Here is a 22630-nt window from a genome sequence, read left to right as displayed (position 1 = left end):
CAGAGATCATACGTTTCCTGTAGTTCTTGACCAGGTTTGCACACACTGCAGCAGGGATTTTGGCCCACTCCTCCATACAGACCTTCAGCTCCCTCCAAAGATATTCTATTGGGTTCAGGTCTGGAGACTGGCTAGGCCACTCCAGGACCTTGAGATGCTTCTTACGGAGCCACTCCTTAGTTGCTGTATGTTTCGGGTCGTTGTCATGCTGGAAGACCCAGCCACAACCCATCTTCAATGCTCTTACTGAGGGAAGGAGGTTGTTGGCCAAGATCTCGCGATCAGGTCTGGGGCTCCATGCAAGATCTCACCTCGTGGGGCATCAATGATCGTGAGGGATCCGCTCAGAACTACACGGCAGGACCTGGTCAATGACCTGAAGAGAGCTGGGACCACAGTCTCAAAGAAAAACAAGAAGTTTACCAATGACCATCTGGATGATCCAGAGGAGGAATGGGAGAAGGTCATGTGAGACAAAAATAGAGCTTTTCGGTCTAAACTCCACTCGCCGTGTTTGGAGGAAGAAGAAGGATGAGTACAACCCCAAGAACACCATCCCAACCGTGAAGCATGGAGGTGGAAACATCATTCTTTGGGGATGCTTTTCTGCAAAGGGGACAGGATGACTGCACCGTATTGAGGGGAGGATGGATGGGGCCATGTATCGCGAGATCTTGGCCAACAACCTCCTTCCCTCAGTAAGAGCATTGAAGATGGGTTGTGGCTGGGTCTTCCAGCATGACAACGACCCGAAACATACAGCAACTAAGGAGTGGCTCCGTAAGAAGCATCTCAAGGTCCTGGAGTGGCCTAGCCAGTCTCCAGACCTGAACCCAATAGAAAATCTTTGGAGGGAGCTGAAAGTCCGTATTGCCCAGCGACAGCCCCGAAACCTGAAGGATCGGGAGAAGGTATGTATGGAGGAGTGGGCCAAAATCCCTGCTGCAGTGTGTGCAAACCTGGTCAAGAACTACAGGAAACGTATGATCTCTGTAATTGCAAACAAAGGTTTCTGTACCAAATATTAAGTTCTGCTTTTCTGATGTATCAAATACTTATGTCATGCAATAAAATGCAAATTAATTAAAAATCATACGTGATTTTCTGGATTTTTGTTTTAGATTTCGTCTCTCACTGTTGAAGTGTACCTATGATAGAAATTACAGACCTCTACATGCTTTGTAAGTTGGAAAACCTGCAAAATCGGCAGTGTATCAAATACTTGTTCTCCCCACTGTATATGCACACTCATTCCAGGGTTTTTATTTTTACTACATTGTACTATGAAATAACACATATGGAATCATGTGTTAAACAAATCAAAGAAGCCACCCTGTGCCTTGACAGCTTTGCACATGCTTGGCATTCTCTCAACCAGCTTCATGAGGTAGTCACCTGGAATGCATTTCAATTAACAGGTGTGTGGAACTTCTTTCCTTAATGTGTTGTGACAAGGTAGGGGTGGTATACAGAAGATAGCCCTATTTGGTAAAATACCAAGTCCATATTAGGGCACGAACAGCTCAAATAAGCAAAGAGAAACGACAGTCAAGAACTTTGAAAGTTTCTTCAAGTGCAGCTGCAAAAACCATCAAGCGCTATGAATTAACTGGCTCTCATAAGAACCACCAAAGGAAAGTAAGACCCAGAGTTACCTCTGCTGCATAGGACAAGTTCTTTAGAGTTACCAGCCTCAGAAATTGCAGCCCAAATAAATGCTTCACACAGTTCAAGTAACAGACACAACTGTTCAGAGACTGCGTCAAATCAGGCCTTCCTGGTTGAGTTGCTGCAAAGACTTCACTACTAAAAGACACCAATAAGAAGAGACTTGCTTGTGCCAAGAAACACGAGCAATGGACATTAGAACTGTGGAAATCTGTCCTTTGGTCTTGATCAGTCCAAATTTGAGATTTTTGTTCCAACCAACCTCTTTGAGACACAGTAGGTGAACGGATGATCGCCGCATGTGTGGTTTCCACCGTGAAGCATGGAGGAGGTGGTGTGATGGTGCTTTGCTGATGACACTGTCCGTGATTTATTTAGAATTCAAGGCATGCTTACCACAGCATTCTGGAGCGATTCACCATCCCATCTAGTTTGCGCTTAGTGGGACTATCATTTGTTTATCAACAGGACAATGACCCAACACACCTCCAGGCTGTGTAAGGGCTATTTGACCAAGAAGCAGTGATGGAGTGCTGCATCAGACAACCTAGCCCCCACAATCACCCGACCTCATTCCAACCATCTCAATTTGGTTGAGTTGGACTGCAGAGTGAAGGAAAAGCAGCCAACAAGTGCTCAGCATATGTGGGAATTCCTTCAAGACTGTTGGAAAAGCATTCCTCATGAAGCTGGTTGATAAAATGCCAAAAGTGTGCAAAGCTGTCATCAACGCAAAGGGTGGCTAATTTGAAGAATCTCAAATAACATTTTTATTTGTTTATATTTGTTTAACACTATTGGTTATCTACATGATTCCATATGTGATATTTCATCGTTTGGATGTCTTAAATATGATTCTACAAATGTATAAAATAGTAAAAATAAAGAAAAACCTTTGAATGAGTAGGTGTGTCCAAACTTTTGACTGGAACTGTATGTATAAAAAGGAGGACACGTGGGCCAGCACACGGCAACTACTAGAATGGCCACCCAATCTACCACAGTAGGAGAGTCTTGACTGTCTGAGCCACCTTCCACTCCTCACCAAGCAAAGACATCCATATAAACATGTCTGACACTCCAACTGAACCAAGAAATAAAATGGTTGAGCATTGGACTTAAATATACCATGCCCTAATAAGTTTCTCGGTCAGACACTTTCATTTTTACACGCAGATGTCTGGTACTTAGAGGAGCAGAGTGGAAAGTGATACTGTGTGGGTGGCATGTGTTCCACAACAGAATGTTATCTTGATTGAAGACCTGATTCTATCTGACACTGGGTACACACCCCCAGAGGCAGGGGGCAGTTCTTAGGCGGTGGCCGGGGTGGGAATGGGCCGGAGCAGGGGGAGAGCAGTCGTATCAGAGGGGGTCACCTCCATTTTTTCTGTGCTCTCATTCTCTGTGGGAAAGGTATCCTTTCTGGAAGATCCTGCAGGGGAAGACATATTTAGTGTCACTGTCAATACAACCCTTCTTACTTATATCTAGGGAAACCAAATGCAACGTGCCCATCAGGGCCAAACAATCTGTCAGGAAAGTTCTTTTGAGGTCTCACCTTTCTGTGTAAGGATTATGACGCAGTCTGCTTCATCCTCATCGGTGTCTGCTTGGAACCCATCCATCTCATGAGCCTGGAACAAAGGAGTGCTAATGAAAATCTGATACATAGCCGTCTTAGCAATAGGATCTGAGCAAAAGGATGTCATATGCATAGTTTATCAGACTGTCCTACCTGCTCAGGGTCGGCAGCCTTCTTCATGAACTTGGTGATGGACATGCTGCCGGCACTCTTCCTCTTGTTGGAGGATGAGGGAGTCTTGCTGGAGGAGGAGGGTGTATTGGAGGTCTGTGGGGTGGTTGGGGAGTTGCCCTGCGAGCCTGTGGCCGCAGAGGATTCTTCACGCGACACATGGGCCCCAGAGGTGAGGTAGTTCCACTGGCAGGGCACAGGGAGAGCCTCCTGGCTGAAGCGAGCCAGGACCTCTGTGTGTATGTACCAGCAGCAGCGTCTGTAGGCCGAGCGCTTCTCATACATGGCATTTCCCTTGATAAGGCGCTTCAGACGGGTCCTAGGGCAAAAGGAGACCATCTCAGTTTAAAAAATATATAAAGCTTTTATATAGCATTTGCACTTGCAATAAGGCCCGAGGTGGTGTGGTACAGTGCATTCGGAAAGAATTCAGACCCCTTGACTTTTTCCATTTTGTTTCATTACAGCCTTATTTTAAAATGGATTAAATTGCCCCCCCCCCCATCAATCTACACACAATACCCCATAATAACAAAGCAAAAACAGTTTTTTTGGAATGTTTGCAAATTTTACTTATAAAACCCCCAGAAATATTACATTTACATAAGTATTCAGACCCTTTACGCAGTACTTTTTGTTGAAGCACCTTTGGCAGCAATAAAAGCCTTTAGTCTTCTTGGGTATTTGAGGAGTTTCTCCCATTCTTCTCTACAGATCCTCTCAAGCTCTGTCAGGTTGGATGGGGAGCGTCACTGCACAGCTATTTTCAGGTCTCTCCAGAGATGTTTGATCGGGTTCATGTCCGGGCTCTGGCTGAGCCACTCAAGGACATTCAGATACTTGTCCCGAAGCCACTCCTGAGTTGTCTTGGCTGTGTTCTTAGGGTTGTTGTCCTGTTGGAAGGTGAACCTTCACCCCAGTCTGAGGGTCCTGAGCCCTCTGGAGAAGGTTTTCATCAAGGATCTCTCTGTACTTTGCTCATCTTTCCCTCAATCCTGACTAGTTACACAGTCCCCGCCGCTGAAAAACATCCCCACACCATGATGCTGCCACCACGCTTCGCCATAGGGATGGTACCAGGTTTCCTCCAGACATGAAGCTTGGCATTCAGGCCAAAGAGTTCAAGCTTGGTTTTATCAGACCAGAGAATCTTGTTTCTCTTGGTCTGAGTTGAGTGTCCTTTAAGTGCCTTTTGGCAAACTCCAAGCGGCCTGTCATATGCCTTTTACTGAGGAATGGCTTCCGTCTGGCCCCTCTACCATAAAGGCCTGATTGGTGGAGTGCTGCAGAGATGTTTTGTCATTCTGGAAGGTTCTCCCATCTCCACAGAGGAACTCTGTGAGAGTGACCATCAGGTTCTTGGTCACCTCCCTGACCCAAGCCCCCCCCCGATTGCTCAGTTTGGCCGGGCGGCCAATCTAGGTGGTTCCAAACTTCTTCCATTTAAGAGTGATGGAGGCCACTGTGTTCTTGGGTACCCTCAATGCTGCAGACATTTTTTGTTACCCTTCCCCAGATCTGTGCCTCGATAAAATCCTGCCTCGGAGCTCTACAGACAATTCCTTCGACCTCATGTCTTGAGTTTTGCTCTGACATGCACTGTCAACTGTGGGAGCTTACATAAACAGGATTTTATGTTTGCGCGACGCAACGTGGAGTGCCTGGATACAGCCCTTAGCCGTGGTAAATTGGCCATATATCACAAACCCCAGAGGTGGCTTATTGCTATATAAACTGGTTACCAACATAATTAGAGAAGTAAAAATAAATGTTGTCATACCCATGGAATACGGTCTGATATACCATGGCTGTTAGCCAAATCAGCAGTCAGGGCTTGAACCACCCAGTTTATAATATGAGCTTAATAGTGACCATATATGATTTACTCATTATGTAAAATAGCAAATGTTTAGTAAATCCGGTTTAAAGTTACCTGGTGGGGATGTCTCCCGAGTTCTGGGGGCTGGAAATAGTAGAGGTCAATTTCTGGCGACAAAACTCCTGGAACTCTGTGATGATCACCTTATTGCTGTTCACATTTCCATGGAGCAGTGGCAGCAACTGGGACAGCACTGAAGATATGGTAGGGGAAATGGGAAGGTGTTTGAAAACACATTCTACATCTAGGCCTATTCATACAAAGTTTGGGCAAAAGGCTGCATCCAATATGATCATATACTCCCTCAGGCTGCTACAGAGCAACTTAGGTCAGCCATAAAGACATGTTGTTCACTGTTCACAATTACTTGTTGGCACAGTAAATACAGAGTGACTCAGACGCAGCATATAAAGCTGGTCTGAAAACGATACAGATCTTTGATTGTCTCTAGTTTAGACTAGAGTCTAGTCTCCCTTGCAGTCTGGACAGCGATCAATGACTGAAGCACAAGGTGAATTACAGGGGAGCTTAGCTCCCCCGAATGAGACATGAGCTCTCCAAAAGGCAACAAAAGTCCAACTTTCTAAATAATGATAGCGTATTACTGACGCATTGTCAATTTACTCTATTGAAGTTGATGTGTTCATGTGTATAAAATTGCGTCGGCTGACGGGGATACCAGTATTCGAAGTTCATTGCAATGAACATTGTAGTCTAGTAAGTTGACCATGTGTTATGGTGACAATACCTCCCACTATTCCTGGAACAGTCCTGTATTTCAAATCAAATTGTATTAGTCACATGCGCAGAATAAAAACAGGTGTAGCCCTTACAGTGAAATGCTTACTTATGAGTCCCTAACCAACAGTGCAGTTAAAAAAAAATATGGATAAGAATAAGAGATAAAAGTAACAAGCAATTAAAGAGCAGCAGCAAAAAATAACAATATATACAGGGGGGGTGCCGGTACAGAGTCAATGTGTGGGGGCACCGGCCAGTTGAGGTAGTATGTACATGTAGGTAGAGTTATCAAAGTGACCATGTATAGATGACAACAGAGAGTGGCAGTGGTGTGCAGAGGGGAGGCAATGCAAATAGTCTAGGTAGCCATTTGACTAGATGTTCAGGAGTCGTATGGCTTGGGGGTAGAAGCTGTTCAGAAGCCTCTTGGACCTAGACTTGGCGCTCCGGTACCGCTTGCCGTGCAGTAGCAGAGAGAACAGTCTATGACTAGGGTGGCTGGAGTCTGACAATTTTAAGGACTTTCCGCCTTCCTCTGACACCACCTGGTATTTCAGCCACTTTTCAGGTTTACCGACCTATTTACAAAAAATGTAAATTTGTACCGTATTTCAGACTTCACATTCATTTGATCAGAATTGACATTCATTGCATCCCAATGTGTCTTTTTTGCGGTCATTATGATAAGATCTGGTGAGGTTAAACACTACAACTGTTGAAAGATCTGATATTCTGCACAATGCAACTGAAAAAAAGACAAGACATGCATGCCTGTGTCATATCGTCAACCAATCACCAATTTGGTTCAATTCTGCACGGCAAAATTCCAGCTAAATTTTGTCTGAGAGGACAGTCAATTGTTCACAACAGAGCTACAAATTTAAATAAACTAAATATTAGACACAAATATATACAGTAATTTAGCAAACCTGTGTAGCTCTCCATGCTCATGTTTTAGGCCTAAGTAATTGCATAGACAGACAGAGCTCAATCATTAAGCACATTTTCTGCTACTTCACTCAATCCAGTTTTGAAAGTCTCCCTTCGTAACCGTTTACATTTTCCTGATGACAAAAAGGTGTTTTCTTGGCGAAACATAACCCGATTTTTATAAAAACAACCACATTTTCTTCAACTCCACGCATGAGGCGAAATAGTTGGTGTGTTTGATTTAACTTGCTCTCGATGCAGCATGAGTGCAGATGAATCGCATGTTGGTCTTGGGTGTTAAGTCCATCTCCACAATCAAAACACAGATTGTTGTGTAAATATAAGTGCATGCTTGCTAAAGTCAGTAAAGGCACAGGTCACATTACAGTTTGGCCCCTCGGAGCTACTCAAGGAAAATCAGACAACAGTGACACTATTCAAACACATGGCTCAACCAAATTACTAATTTACATTATTCTGTAAGAACTCAGATAAGCATTGCAAAGACAAACAGTCACAGGTTTTCCATCCAAACCAAGAACTACATTTCATCCCGCTTCAGTCAGCCAATGACTCAGATGATCACTACCACTTAGCGGTGGCAAGACTAAGGCTGAGGTCGAAAGGGGTCTACATGAATATTGGAGAGAGCCTAACGTTTAAGGGCGTTGGACCAGTAACCTAAAGTTTGCTGGTTCAAATCCATGTGCCAACGACGCAAAAAAATCTACCGATGTGCCCTTGAGCAAGGCACTTAAACCTAAATGCTCCTGTAAGTCTCTCGAAATGACAACACACACAATGAACTCTGTATATCTGCATGATGTTCCCCCAGACATATGTACTCACGCTGCTCATCTTCTTGTAGTTTCTGTTGTAGTTTCTGTGCGTAGTCCTCTGGGGTGGTGGGCTCCGCCTCTGGCAGGGGTTCTACCAGGCACACAGCGAATTGCTGGAATAGCTCCAGAGGAGGACCCTCTCCCTCCCATACACAGCTTCTCACCACCGCCTCCAGCACCTTCACCTTCTTCTTGGCCATCAGCTCGTCCCACTCCCGGGCCTTCAGCTTCTGACGAACTTTCTGCTTCTCTGGGTCGCCACCCTCCTGGAATCACGTCACAGAGATAGGAGCAATTAAGGAGAGTACACCATACACACTGACGACCGCAGTCTGCCTGCAGCACCTGACCCAAGGAGTCACTAGAGCGCGATGAGCCAAGTAAAGCCCCACCAGCAAAACCCTCCCCTAACCCGGACGACACTGGACCAATTGTGCCCCACTCTAAGGGACTTCTGATCACGGCTGGTTGTGACACAGTCCGGGATCGAACCTGAGTCTATAGTGACGCCTCCAACACTGTGATGCAGAGCCTTAGACCGCTGCGCCACTTGGGAGGCCCACTGTAAAGAACTAAGTACTTACATTATATCCATTATTAGTCATACCAGACCACCGGAAAAGAACAGTAAAGAAAATGAATTAGGCATGCATACGGATTGTAGGGATAATTTAACCTACCTCTTCCTCCTCCAATGCCCCCTCCCCATCTGATAGGTAACCATGGGGTACAAAGAAACCATCCTCATCGTCGTCGTCATTTTCACCTCCCTCATCATTATCCTCCTGCAAAAACAAAGTGTTTAGTCAGGGATAGGCCACATTGATAGGGGTGGGGGCCACAAAAAAAGGGTCCGCAATGGGTCTGCGTACCCACAAACATCCCCGCAACCTTGTGAGCAAAATATTTTAACGGCCCACCTAATGACAGCCAAGATTATTTCCCCTAGGTTTATCATCTCCTAAAATTCTACACATTTTGCCATGGGGTGGAAAAAAAGACTGCCATTTTTAACTCATTTCATGCAAATCTACTCATTTTGCAATGGGGCGAACAGACAAATTAGCCGTTTTACAGCCAATTGCCTGCAATTCTACACATTGTGCCATAGAGTGGAGGCATTTTTGTTAGCGTTTTTTTTTTTACGTGATAACTGATGATCAATGGGCCCCAACCCGGTCGGTAATTCGACCATGCTTACTACAAGTTTAGATAGCTGGCCACTAGACTAACTTAACAATACATTTAAAAAATTGCTGACATGGGCTAATTAAGTGACTGCTGACGCACAACCAAATTTCAAAATTGCACCATGTGTATTCTATTATTCTAACTCTCAACAGTAAGTTGAGACCCCGACAGAGTCCGCCCGCCCCCCAAAAAAGTTGCCCCTCCCTTTAGATCCTCACAACCAGCAGTAATGATACAGATGCAAAATTGAGCAAATCTTGATATCAAACAGAACAGCAGAGCATCAAAAGCTGTGACAGAAGAGTATTGAAGAGAGACCTACCCCTTCACTGTGTGACAGGGACTCTCCTGGCTCCTCCTCCTCCCACTCCTCATCACTGTCTACTTCATAATCCAACAGGTCCTAGCGAGAACACACAAACTTTAGTCATACATGGAAACCCGTCAAACATGGAAGTCACAGTGCAACTGATAACACATTCTTCACTCATGGCACCACTTGACAAATTGGATATGGCAGGGTTAGTGAGAGCAATATGTCAGAAACTAAGATGTAAAGAAGTGAAAAGCTTCAAGGATCATGGTCAGAGAATGAGGGAAGTCTTACCTTGTCCTGTCTGAGAGGGTAACGTGGGGAGATGTGGGGGCTCTTTTTACTCCACGTGCCCCAGTAGGCAGGCCGGTAGTTCTCACGGAACTGAAGGAGCTTCATGCGGCCATAGCACTGCCGGTCAGGCACACCGTCCGGTTTAGGCCCCTTAACTACCACTATACACTCCCTATGCAGAGAACAGAGAGGGGCCAAAGACTATAGGAGTGTACATACACTGAAAAAATATATAAAAATCGCAACATGCAATGATTTCAAAGACCATACGGAGTTAGTCCATATAAGGAAATCAGTCAATTTGAAAATTCATTAGTCCCTAATCTATGGATTTCACATTACTGACAATACAGATATGAATCTGTTGGTAACATACCTTAAAAAAGGTAGGGGCGTGGATCAGAAAACCTGTCAGCATCTGGTGTAACCGCCATTTACCTCATGCAGCGCAACACATCTCCTTTGCATAAAGTTGATCAGACTGATAGTGGCCTGTGAAATGATACCCCATTCCTCTTCAATGGCTGTGCGAAGTAGCTGAATATTGTCAGGAACTGGAACACGCTGTCGTACATGTCAATCCAGAGCATCCCAAACATACTCAATGGGTGACATGTCTGGTGAGTATGCAGGCCATGGAAGAACTGGGCCATTTTCAGCTTCCAGGAATTGTGTACAGATCCTTGCGACATGGGGCCGTGCATTACCATGTTGAAACATGAGGTGATGGCAGCAGATGAATGGCACGACAATGGGCCTCAGGATCTAGTCACGGTATCTGTGCATTCAAATTGGCATCAATAAAATGCAATTGTGTTCGTTGTCCGTAGCTAATGCCTTCCCATTGTTAACTTGAAATGACACAACGACAAGGTTCCAGTTTAACAAAGTTTACTATACTATTTAAACACACTACAAGGTAGCCATTCCACTCAAGGCTAGGTCCATCAACGATTAGACTCCCTGCGCAGGCGCACTCTTGACTGAGTGATAGCCCCGTAATAACAGAAGTATAGGGATACTTAAAACATGAACTTAACACCCATACCATATACCCGCATCATGATGCATTCTGTTCACAACATTGACATCAGCAAACCCCTCGCACACACGACGCCATACACGCTGCCTGTCATCTGCCCTGTACGGTTGAAACTGGGATTAATCCGTGAAGAGCACACTTCTCCAGCGTCACAGTGGCCATTGAAGGTGAACGACGCCGAACTGCAGTCAGGTCAAGACCCCGGTGCACGCAGATGAGCATCCCTGAGATGGTTTATGACAGTTTGCGCAGAAATTCCTTGAATGTGCAAATCCAGTTTCATCAGCTGTCCGGGTGGCTGGTCTGACAATCCCACAGGTGACTCCCCCAAAACATCAGTGGCATTGTATTGTGAGACAACTGCACCCTTTAGAGTGGCCTTTTATTGTCCCCAGCACAAGGTGCACCTATGTAATGATTGTTAACTCGAAATGACACAACGACAAGGTTCCAGTTTAACAAAGTTTACTCTACTATATGAACACACTACAAGTAGCCATTACACTCAAGGCCAGGTCCATCAACCACCAGACTTCCTGCGCATGCGCACTCTTGACTGAGTGATAGCCCCTTAATAACAGAAATATAGGGATACTTAAAACATGAACTTAACAATGATCATGGTGTTTAATCAGCTTCTTGATATGCCTCACCCTTCATGTGGATGAATTATTTGATCTTGCTCACTAAAAGGGAGGTAAACACATTTGTGCACAAAATGAGAGAAATAAGGTTTTTGTGCATATGTCAAATTTCCGGGATATTTTTTTCAGCTCATGAAACCAACACTTTACATGTTACATTTACGTATTCTTTTTCAATGTAGAAACAGCCTCTTTGCTGTAGGAAATCGCAGATTCTTTGTCGATTCACAAAATGTCAAGAGTTCAGTAATTCAAAGCACCTATTGTTGCCATCATGGCTACGCAACAATTGTGACTTTTAGGGTGTGATGGTCTCACCTCATAGAGTCTGTGCTTCTGGGCTTGGTTCGGCCTGATCTGCGGGGCTCATTTCTGGTCCAGTCCCTCAGGCCGTGCAGACTTCCATCAGGTTTAGCCAGGTACCGGTCCAGTTCATCCAGGACTGCCTCCTCACACTGGACCCGGGTCAGCGGCGCCAGACCCATGTGCTCCTTTATCTCAAATGGAGCAAACTTTCCACAGGCAGACACAAGGGTCTGAGGTGGGAGGGACAGAATTAACATGCCACTATTTTATGATTAAGATTTTGTATTCTTTTTCAATCCAGTCAGAGTTATTTTACCTTTGTGGCCTGCTGAGGAGTCTTTGGTTTCTGTAAGAATCGTGTTATCTCTGCTTTCTCTGCTTTGAGCCTCTGAATAGAACATTTTCAGATGTATTATCAGGTCTGTTACAATGACATGGCAAATGCCAACCGTCAAATGTCAGACATTACATTTCAGTTTAAAGAATAGAAACATCCCTTATCAACTCACATCCTTCTCTTCTTTCAACCGTTTCTCCTCCTCTTTCTTTCTCTTGCCTTCAAGTTTTGCCCTGGGGGAAATTATATCATGTTTAATTCAATTGCAAGGATTACATTAGCTTTAATAAAAAAAACGTTCAATCAAATGTTTCCAATCAAGTCAATATAAAAGTAACAAGACATTTCAGATCTGTAGCTCTAGGTGGTTTTTGATCAAGCAACACTCACTCCTGCTTCGATTTGCGATGCTCCTCTTTCGCTCTTAATTTCTCTTCTTTTTCCTTTTCCTCTTTTTCTTTTCTCTCTCTTTTTTCACACTCTTCTTTCTCCCTTTTCTCCTTTCTTTCCCCCTCTCTCAGTTTGCGGGCCTCCTCTTTTTTCTTCTCTTTAACAGCTTTAGCCTCCTCCCGCTGCCACTCTCTCTCTTGGCGCTGGTGTAGCCTTTCCTCTTGCTCCTGCAAATTCTATGAAGAGAGGAAATAAATTCAGCTTCAGATAAGTATTTTGATGTAGATATTTAAATAGTAATTGGATGCAAAATTTTGCCACTTAGCAGTGAAATACAGAAGTGATCTATCACAGGTCATTATACCTTTATAGAGCGTCTTTTCACAGTTTTCTGCTCTATTTTAGGGGTGGAATGTGGCTCCTGGAAAGAGAGAAGGTAACATAGATCAAGTATTAATTTAAAAGCTTTCTGCTGTGTACATTTACACAAAGATCCCTGATGACAGACATTGAATGATTATTGAATCTGATTTGCAAGTCAGTACTCACCGTGACAGTAGGATTGTTCTCCGTCTTGGCAGCCTCTGGGGAGCTCTCGGCCGCTGACAGAGCGCTGGTGGATGAAGGAGACAGCTTGGACCCATTCCAATGACTGGACATATCAGGGATGACAGACTCTTCCTCTATGTCAGATCCCTGTGTTGTATCTAGCTGTGAGATTGATGCAGTGTCCTCCCCATCCTGTTCATCCCCCACCTTGCAGTCTAATTGCCCTGTTTTGGTGGCCGTTACAGCACTCAGGGTTTTGCTCTGGTGGCTGTTTTTTGTGGGAGGACACGAGGCAGAAATGGGTGTCGCAGGTTGCTGCTTTAGAGGGTCAGTTGAATTGAAGTCCTCAGTGAGAACAACAACTATTATTTTGTCAGGGGAAGTTTGGCTGCTGTTACTCATGAATCCATCCAGGGGTCCGCGGCCGTTAACCAGGGCTGGTCCGTGATGCATGGGTAGCGGGGAACTTTCAGATTCATTCTCCCCATATGATAGCCCAGGCTCTGGGCAGGGAAGGGCACGAGTTCTTTTGGGTTCACTGGTCTCTTTGGGCTCTGGGTTCAGACGCTTAAATGGAAGGCGAGCTGAGGAGAAAATACCATTTATTATCCCTGATTTTCAAATTGGACTAAATCCAATTTATCTTTAAAAGTATTTGGGAAACAATGAAAGCAAAGACACTAAATTAAAGAATTGTATTAATTGTAATATAATTGACTAAATTAGAATCTCTGAATATTTTTTTATATAGTTTGATAGCATTATGTTATTATGTATCATTCTCCTTTAGCAAAATAAAAGCATCTAATTGTTTACTTTACCAGGTTAGTATCACTGAGATTAAAAATCTATTATACAAGAGAGACCTGGCCAAAATAGCAGCACACAACATTTCAGCCACAATTACAACCTAAAACACAAAGTACTACAGTTTAAAAAGATACATTTACGAGATTTGGCATCACCTTTGACCTTTTAAAACATGTTGGCTGGTGTTTTACTGTTATCTATTGCCAGGTAAAGGGAAGTTGTGACATCGGTCGAGCAGAAATCTGGAAAATAGTATATGGAGGTAATATGCATTCAAAACACCTGAGGTTCACTTACCCTGAACAAGCTTCTTATTGGCATTGCTGGGTTTGACTTTGCCATCCATACCTGAAACCAAAACAATGTGAGGGAGACAAGATGACAACAATCCCACAACCAATCATTCAGTCATCAAACAGACTGTTTTTCAATACAGAAATATTTCCAGTTGCAAACAAGTTGCGTCACTTTAATTGCTACACAACTGTCACTGGATCAAAGAATTGTGTGCAGAAACTTTGTATGTTCAAACCACAAAAACAGTCACAACACTGTATGACTTAAACACTAACTGCTTTATCCCCCCCACTCAATTTTATTCATGCTATAGGCTAGTCCTTAGTTTACTCATATGGTTAGTTTAACAAATGCATCCAGGTTATTTAAGGAATGTGATAATAAATACATGTCAGTCAATTAGGAAACGGGTAAGTTAGACTTGGCACTTATCAAGTAAACAGACTACCACTTCAATTCAAATATAATGTTAAATCAAATGTGACTTGTTTCATTAAACTAGGCGTATGTCACAAGTCACGACTTCACAGGAAAGGCATTTGAACGCTAATCAAAAAAAATATTATCAAAATGTGTTTTTTGGCAGAAATGCCTTATGGAAGATTTGAACTTTCACGTGCCTTAATAACAAACCTGTATGCCATCTGTAAATACGAATAAAGTTGTTAAATTACAAGCCTAGTTTAGCCACATAAAAAGACAAGAACCTTCCTGGTAGCCATGATTGGCTGAGATAATGAGTGGGCCAGACATGCCGAGAGAGTTTCGGATTGGTCTGCCATGTAGCATCTTCTGTCTATAAAATGAGCTGCTCGTTATGTGTAGATAATCCTTCTGCTGCAGTTTTTTTTCAAAAGATATAACATTAGAGATGGAGAACTGCAAATGTGCTGCTAATGCTCTCAATAACATTGCTGCCCTGAATTTATCAGGCGCTATCGACAAAGGGCAGTGGGGGAAAGTTGTGATGGACTACTTTCAGGAGGACGATCGTACCATGCTGACTCTAGGACTGAAAATGAATCAGACAATTAGGAAACCCCTGATTTAGGTAAAAACATTTTCATCAAAGACATTGTAGTCTTCCGATGACAGTGATGGAGAAGAAACAGAGATCAACAGTGTTGTCACGGAAGAAGTTAAATGAGTTTTGAAATCAGTGGAATGTTTGGTAGAATCAGAGTATGATAGAGATTAATATAATTCTGGCATTTGTTTGCAAATGCAGAGGGAGTCGTTAAGAAAACACAGAAGGCTGTTGTATAAAACACCTGTCTTTGGATTACATCTTCAAACTAAGGGCAACCATGGCATCTGTAACAGAGGGAGAAATATCAGATGATTCTTATGGCATTGCAGTGTGAACCAGAGTGACTTGACAACGGAGCAAGCAAGCAAGCTGTACAAACAAAACGAAAACGACACAGGACGTCTTATTTAATGAAAGGGGTTGCAGTCTCCCGTGAAGCATTCATCAATGTATACGGGTAAGAGTCTAGCTACAGTTTCAGATACTATATGTTTCAAATTTGGTCAGAAAGTTGTTTTCATTGCAAGTTAAAGCTTACTGTTAGTTGGCTAGCTGAAGTTAGGTGGCTGGCTCTCTAACTAACATTAGCGTTAAGTGTATGATCTGTGTAGAAATATTATCTCAGAAAGCAATTCGCATTGCTAGTTATAGCCTAATGTTAGTGAGTTCCCCGTCATCAGCACTATCTGCAGTGCCTCTATGGACATTCACATGACTCTCTCCTAACACACACACACACCATACATTGCTGCTACTATCTATTTTTTTTATCCTGCTGCTCGGCCACTTTACCCCTGATTGTATGCATATAACTACCTCATCCATCACCAGTACCACTGATAATGTTATTGATATTGTTTTTGTTCATATGGTATATTATTTTGTTCTTTCTCTACTGGCATTGACACTTTTTCCCTTTATATTGACACTATCTATTTTTGATATTGCTACTATGCAAGTAACCATTACGCTGTACTGTTTACACCTTCTGTAGAGACCCATCCACTTAACAAGATGTATTTGGGGGTTATAGCATTTCTTTCACATAACCCATCAACTTAGACAAGTGTGTCTGGGTAAGCATCATCTAATATTTTTTATCTGGACACTTTCTGTTTACCTGGATTTTTTCCTTACTGTAGGCTACTACTTTTACCACACTACATGGCCTTTAGCACATGACCTCAAATGTGAATCCTTAAAAAGATTGGTGGGGCTAAGAGTGTGAATAATGCTGAATGGGTGTAAACAAAAGAGCTCTCCAGTATGTTTACCAAAACATTTAAGGAACATTTTCTCAAAAGGTGGGGTTTATCAACTTTCAAAGCAGAATTACTTTCCCATTGTTTCTCATATGCAGTGTATGATATACCATTTTGTAGCTCTGAGTCGCTCCTTTTATCCAATGTAAAAAACACAATTTCATTTTACTACATAATACCGAATCAAGTCGGTGGATCACAAATAAATAAAAAACAAGGAGAGGATGGCACAAGTCATCGGGCTAAGTATATCGAGGTGTTTGCTTTTCTCTCCCGCCATTCGGTGAATATAAGCCAAGTGTAAAAGCCCGGCTGTGGCTACACTCACAGCTCTAACGGTGGTGAGAACAGGCTTAGCCTCAAAGTAAAATAAACAAATTCCGTTTGTTAAAGTAACCCCAAACAAGCTTATTGTTGGCATTGCTAGATTTGATTGCGACCCATACCTGTAACCAAAACGAGGGAGATAAGATGACAATCCCACAACCATCCCCCCTCATCACTCATAGCTAAAGTTAGATAGACTTTGGTTTTACAATGCACTTTTACTTTATCAGTAAATGCAGCAGTACAATGCCATTGACCATTAAATGAACCATTGTCAATGGTTCTAGTTGTCGAGCGGGCAGTGTTGTAACTCAATGTCTAGTCGAAATTATATTTTCCGACTAACGTTAACTGTTATCAACAAGCTGGTGAGCAAAACTACCAATACACTGTTCAATCATTTCGGTGCACATTAGCTTGCTAGCTAACGTTAGTTAGCTGAAGCCATGGGGTGTCTAGCAAGCAGCAGGCTGGCATGGTTGACACCAATTCTAACTAGCTTAGCTAGCTAAATTAGCTGGCTGAGGAATAGTTAACTATAAAGATTAACGTTAGCTAACCAAGTTACAGTAAAGTTAGATTCATTTCAGAAAATATTGGTCATATAACTTAGTTAGCTATACAAGCTAGGTGCACTTCAAGCGTAACTTACATAAACCCACATTTTACACTTCACTACTTACTTGGAAATGTTATGAGTGGTTGGCTAATAAAAACGTTAATTCGCTAACTTTAGGTATCTACTATAACAGTGTACTGTACAGTAACTAACTTAGTAGTTAACCTTACTGACGTGTTAGCTAACGTTAGCTAGTTATAGTAACGTTGGTTAGCTAACGTATTAGGGCATAAGCTTGTGTTGACTATGTGGCCATAGGCAAACTGAAAGGTAAATAATAATTTAAAAGTATATAACCAAATTCCAAAAACATTTGAAAGGTTAAAATAGAAATATCGTCGCTACCTCTCCTCCGTGGAGTGGATGCTAAATGCCCGTCCACAGATGGATCTTCCGCCGCCAGCATCACCATCCGAGACTTCCCTCACTTTTGATATCCTTGTGCGGAAAACAGTGGCAATATAACAAAACCATATGATGTCGCAATATTGACAGGTCTTCCAGAGTAACACTGTTATTCTGCAAAATATACTATACAGTTGACTGGGTTTTACTATTTTTAAGACTAAGTAGCTACATGTTATTCTTTCCGCATCTCACACACGCTCCCTTTGGATCTCCTTGCTGACTCGCGCCCGTCGTCAGTCAGATTTGGCGGGAGTATGTCGCTCTCCTCAGAATCATTTGCTGATTGGCCAGATCTCTACTTCGTTGGTGGGGTTTCACGGCGATTTGGATCCAATATTTTTGGAGCATTGTCGCCACCAACTGTATGGGGTGACAAAAGGAAACTTCATACGATTAAGTAGAGTTAACTAAAACAAAACAAAAATAACTTCACAAAACGAACTCCCACTTCTTCAAACTTCAATAACTCCCTCCCACCAATTTGTCTTAAACAACATTAGCATGAGTAACAATATTGGAATCTGTTTGATTTTGTTCGGAGTAATAAATCACATTATTTAAAAAGGAGCGTATTATGTAATACTCAAGATCAGGGAGGTAGCTGCCAATTACTTCACACTGGAAGAAGTTAAGCCACACTAAAGCGACCCTTAAGAAACATGCAGTTTACATAACTAAATATACTTTGAAAAAGTAGTTCACTACATCCAAACTACTTTTTGTGAAAAATTATCACACCTAAATCTGAAATGTCATAGACTACAAATTGCGAGAAAAGATCACGCTGGGCTGTGTAATTAGCCTATTAAACACTATAACTATGATTCAAGTGAGAATTAGGCAGGTCTGATGCCGAAAAGGACAGGAAATTCGAGCCAACGTTAACCTTATTTTATATTATTTTAGCAAAATAAGTAGTGTGTAGTTCCAATTGTTAGCTACACCACTACATTGCAAAAAAAGTTATGAACTACTGGAAACACTACCAAGATTTGAATTAAGTTCAACTACCACCAAGCTAAAGCAAAATGAAATGAACTTACTAGTTGAACTACATGTAGTTCACTACTTTTCAGTGACACCCACATAACACCATTTTCAAATGTTTACACATCTATTGTCTTATTAGCTCTTATTGTGGGACTGACTTTGGAAAATCACCTCCCCAGTTAGTCAATTGTGTGTATTGGACATTCATATTGTGGGGTTTTTATAAGGTTTTTGACATGCTTAACTAACTATTCTTATGCATTAAAGTTTGAATTGCTGACTCTTGTGAACCTGCATTTTCCATTTGTCTCTACTCTTACCAGTGCTCTGTCTAGCCATGAATATCAGCCTGAAATGTGTGTGTGTTAAAGAGAGCGCTGTACTGTATGAAATATGTGTGTGTATGCAACAAATGTATCAGTAGTGTGGGCGCTGTACTATGTGACCGGGACTGTGCCAATCTGAGAGAGACACAGGAGGGGGGTGAATCAGGAGACTGCTGACCAGACAATAACAGATAAACTATACACACGAAAAACATATGTGAATTTCTGAGTTATGCACTATAACCCAATACTATAACAAACGTGATTAGCAACTGTATTGTATGTGATTGAATACTATAACAAACGTGATTAGCAACTATATCATATGTGATTGAATATTGTATGTGATTGAATACTATAACAAATGTGATTTGATATTGACAAACTGTTTGAGCGCCTGGATGTCTGTGTGTGTGTGCTGGAAGTAACAGTTAGCTCAGATAAGAAGCTGGGAAGCTGTAGTTAGCCTTGAGCGAGAACAGAGGACAATGCATACAGGTGCAGATATCTCAGACAATGTTATAAAACTGTCTGACCTCAGTCTTTGGGGTGAAGGAGCGTAATCTACACAGCAACAGTATCGGGACATCATATGCGCTAAGGGGCCAGGACTGGCTTAAGGTGCCAACATCAACGATAGGCTGGGTGAGTCTAAAACACGCCCAGTCTCTATTCTGACAGGCCGGCTCGGAAGCGGGAACAATCTCTGTTACGAGTATAAAATATTATCTTTGTCAGAAACAAATCAGTTCTCTGTCTTATCCTGCGTGATGAAACATTGAACCCGTATATACGGAAATTGTATTTGCCATTTATTAACTTTTGAATTAAACAATTATTTTAACCAAGTTCAGGTGTTCCTATCTCAGTTGAACTTTCGCAACCCTAACAAATGGTGACCCCGACCGTGAACTGAGGGAACTACGCTGGACATTGAGGCATCCAGCCTTTGGCCTAGACTGTCGCCAGATGGGGTCCTCTCACAAAAAGCCCGGGTCTACTAAAAAACAGGTAAGCAGAGCCTATTGTTTCAAAACTGAAATTCTGCATATTGGACTTAACCAAATTTATTTTGTGAGAAAACCTAACTGGTGTAAGTTGCTAAATTTTGAACCATATGTTCACCACAACAAAGTAAGGATAAAACTAACTACGTATTATTTAATTACGTACTACTTGATGGCGAATGCATTTTCATTTGGCCAACAGAATAACAATGGAATGCTTGTAGGTGTATGACGTGATATTAAAAGCCTGTTTGTGTGTGTGTATGTATCTAAGCTAGGGTTGTTTTATTAAAAGTCTTATATATAAGACTTTAGGGAAGTGATTGAGGACAATGGCCACATAACCACCGTGAATGGCGGAATATTGGAAATAAGACAAGTTCTAATAATTGAACGGCAATATACCGGGTTCACGGATTTTTATGTATTTACATGGTATGTGGGATATAAGACAAATTGTCGATTAATAAGTCTAGGTGGACCCTCGACTAAAAGTGGACGGCAACATAGTCCAGGGGAAGGCAGAAGTATTGGATATAAGACAAGTCTAGGTGGACCCTCGACGGCAATACACTGTATAAGACAAGTCCCCTGTTACAAGTAAACGGCAAAGCGTTGGTGAAGAGAGGTTAGGTTATATGTGCAAATGATCTAACGGCAATGTTTTGGAGATAAGACAAGTTTACTGATTGAAAAAGACGTGTTGGATATAAGACAAGTCACACTGTATGTCTGTTGCTTTATGATTGTATCCCTCTGTATGTACTGTATCAGGCTTTTATGTGAAGGGGAGTAAGGACATATATACATAACGTAACCATATATACTTAAGTTGTACATTAACCACATACTATAATCTCACATTATTTGTCACGTACACTCTTGTCTAACTACGTAATAACAGATAAAAACAAAAATTATTAAACAAAAGATATAATAAGAAACAGGTATGTGTCAAATAGTTGGGGGTGGAGAGCTATGCAGAGAATGGACAGAAGATGGCAGTATTGCAGCACTCAACGGTCTCCCAGTCGAAGGGGAGCCTGTTTGAGTGCTGGTCACATAACAGAAAACTTAAAACCAATTCGGAGTAGAGAGAATACAGTTAATGACTTATTTAGGTTAAATTTTGGTACGTTTACACTTTGGAGTAGAGAAAGTTGAGAAGTTGATTTTACTTATACGATAGTTTTGATGCAAAACTCAGTTGGAGTAAGTAGATGTTTTGCCTAGAGGCATGAATAAGACAGTTAGTTTTGGTATTGGCTACTAATCAGTGTATGTTGCTGGAGACAGGATGATTTGTTTTGTAACGACGTAAAATAACGTCACTAGGGGGGATACACGATTACGTTACTCGAATGGATTTGGTCATTGTTCAGGTACACTATTTCCTTTACTTCATGCAGTATAGTTTTGATTAAGAGATGTTGATTGACGTTGTATATTCTATTCAAGATCCAACCTTTGTGATAAATTGGGTTTGGTTTATCGAATCCGTACTATTGCCTGTTGCAGTTAGTTAACAGTGAGAGAAAATGTGTGTTTGCGTTCACTTTTCAAAAGTGGCTAAAAGTTATTGGTTTTTGTTTAGGTAACACCAGGGATTTCGAACAAAAAGTAAACGTAGTCTAAACGTGATCTGTTTTCATTATGGTGAACAATGACCGGCCCGCAAACTGGTATGGCTGGCTGGGAATTTTTAAAGGGACAGTACACGTTTATCACAGTTGTGTGAATGAGTTACATGAAACATCGGGGAAATTTAAAACGAATGATTTGAGGGTATTATCATAATTATTAGTTTTTGTTTTTGTGGTAAACGTTTGGGTTAAGGGGTTTTCCATGTTCCCGAGAGACAAGATAATATTAGGAGTTTTACTTTCTGAGTTTTATTTAGACAAGCGATTTTTTAAGATAAAGGGTTCTTTTGATATGTCTAGACATGGGATGGAACACGAATGTAGGTGTAACCTTTTTGACCTATTTTCGTTGCATTTTCCTGTGATTTGATCACTCACAGGGAAATGTAGTGAGAGTAATGCAATTGTGGTCATTTGGGAATACTAGTTCTGAGGTAAATTGATTATAATAGAGTTTATAACTCTTGAACATAATTGTAGTTTGAACCACTGAGGAGTCAGGATTCTGTTTTTAAACATTGGTTATGAAGGTTTTGAATTGGCTATTATTGTTTTGGTATTACAACAGAAAAAATCCCATTTGTCATCGATAATAAATATGGGATGATATGATACATTGAGGTTTGAACAGGAGATATTTTAAGCCAATAGGGCAGGAAAGTAATAGGTTTCAGTTCTTAGAGGAGTGATCCTGGGGGGAGAGAGCTTATTTAAATAGTAAGGACTTTAGAGATTGACACTATAAGACATGTTGTTGTTATTTTTAAATCCATGATAAAGTCAAAAGTGAGACACTTAGTTAATATTTATTAGAAAAAGGCAGACAGATGGGTCTACCCCGCACTGTTGAGACCTTGAAGGTTTGAGAGCAGAGTGGGGAGGGGGGTACCATGAAATGAGCAAGGTAGGCTGTGAAATAAGATAGGAGAGAAGGGGTTTAACATATATAAGCAGCACAGATACATTTTAAAGTAGATAAGTCACTTGACAGAGAATTGGAAAAGTATAGATATGAATGGACGCCCAAGGTAC

General features: G+C 41.8%; 1 protein-coding gene across 1 annotated transcript; it reads right to left on the bottom strand.

Moving 5' to 3' along the window:
- Positions 1-216: 216 nt before the first annotated feature.
- LOC129855128 (chromatin assembly factor 1 subunit A-like) lies at positions 217-17885 on the bottom strand. Its single transcript, XM_055922476.1, has 16 exons — positions 17570-17885; positions 13987-14037; positions 12880-13463; positions 12695-12751; positions 12331-12566; positions 12113-12173; positions 11920-11991; positions 11616-11833; positions 9612-9783; positions 9327-9407; positions 8494-8598; positions 7824-8079; positions 5358-5496; positions 3407-3743; positions 3230-3305; positions 217-3103 (listed from the first exon to the last, which is right to left on the bottom strand). Exons 1-16 carry the CDS (start codon positions 17634-17636, stop codon positions 2982-2984), a joined length of 2634 nt encoding a protein of 877 aa, XP_055778451.1. The 5' UTR covers positions 17637-17885; the 3' UTR covers positions 217-2981.
- Positions 17886-22630: the final 4745 nt, after the last annotated feature.

Source organism: Salvelinus fontinalis, chromosome 5 (genome assembly GCF_029448725.1).
Source record: "Salvelinus fontinalis isolate EN_2023a chromosome 5, ASM2944872v1, whole genome shotgun sequence".
Taxonomy (NCBI): Eukaryota; Metazoa; Chordata; class Actinopteri; order Salmoniformes; family Salmonidae; genus Salvelinus; species Salvelinus fontinalis.
This window is presented reverse-complemented; position numbering and strand designations above follow the sequence as displayed.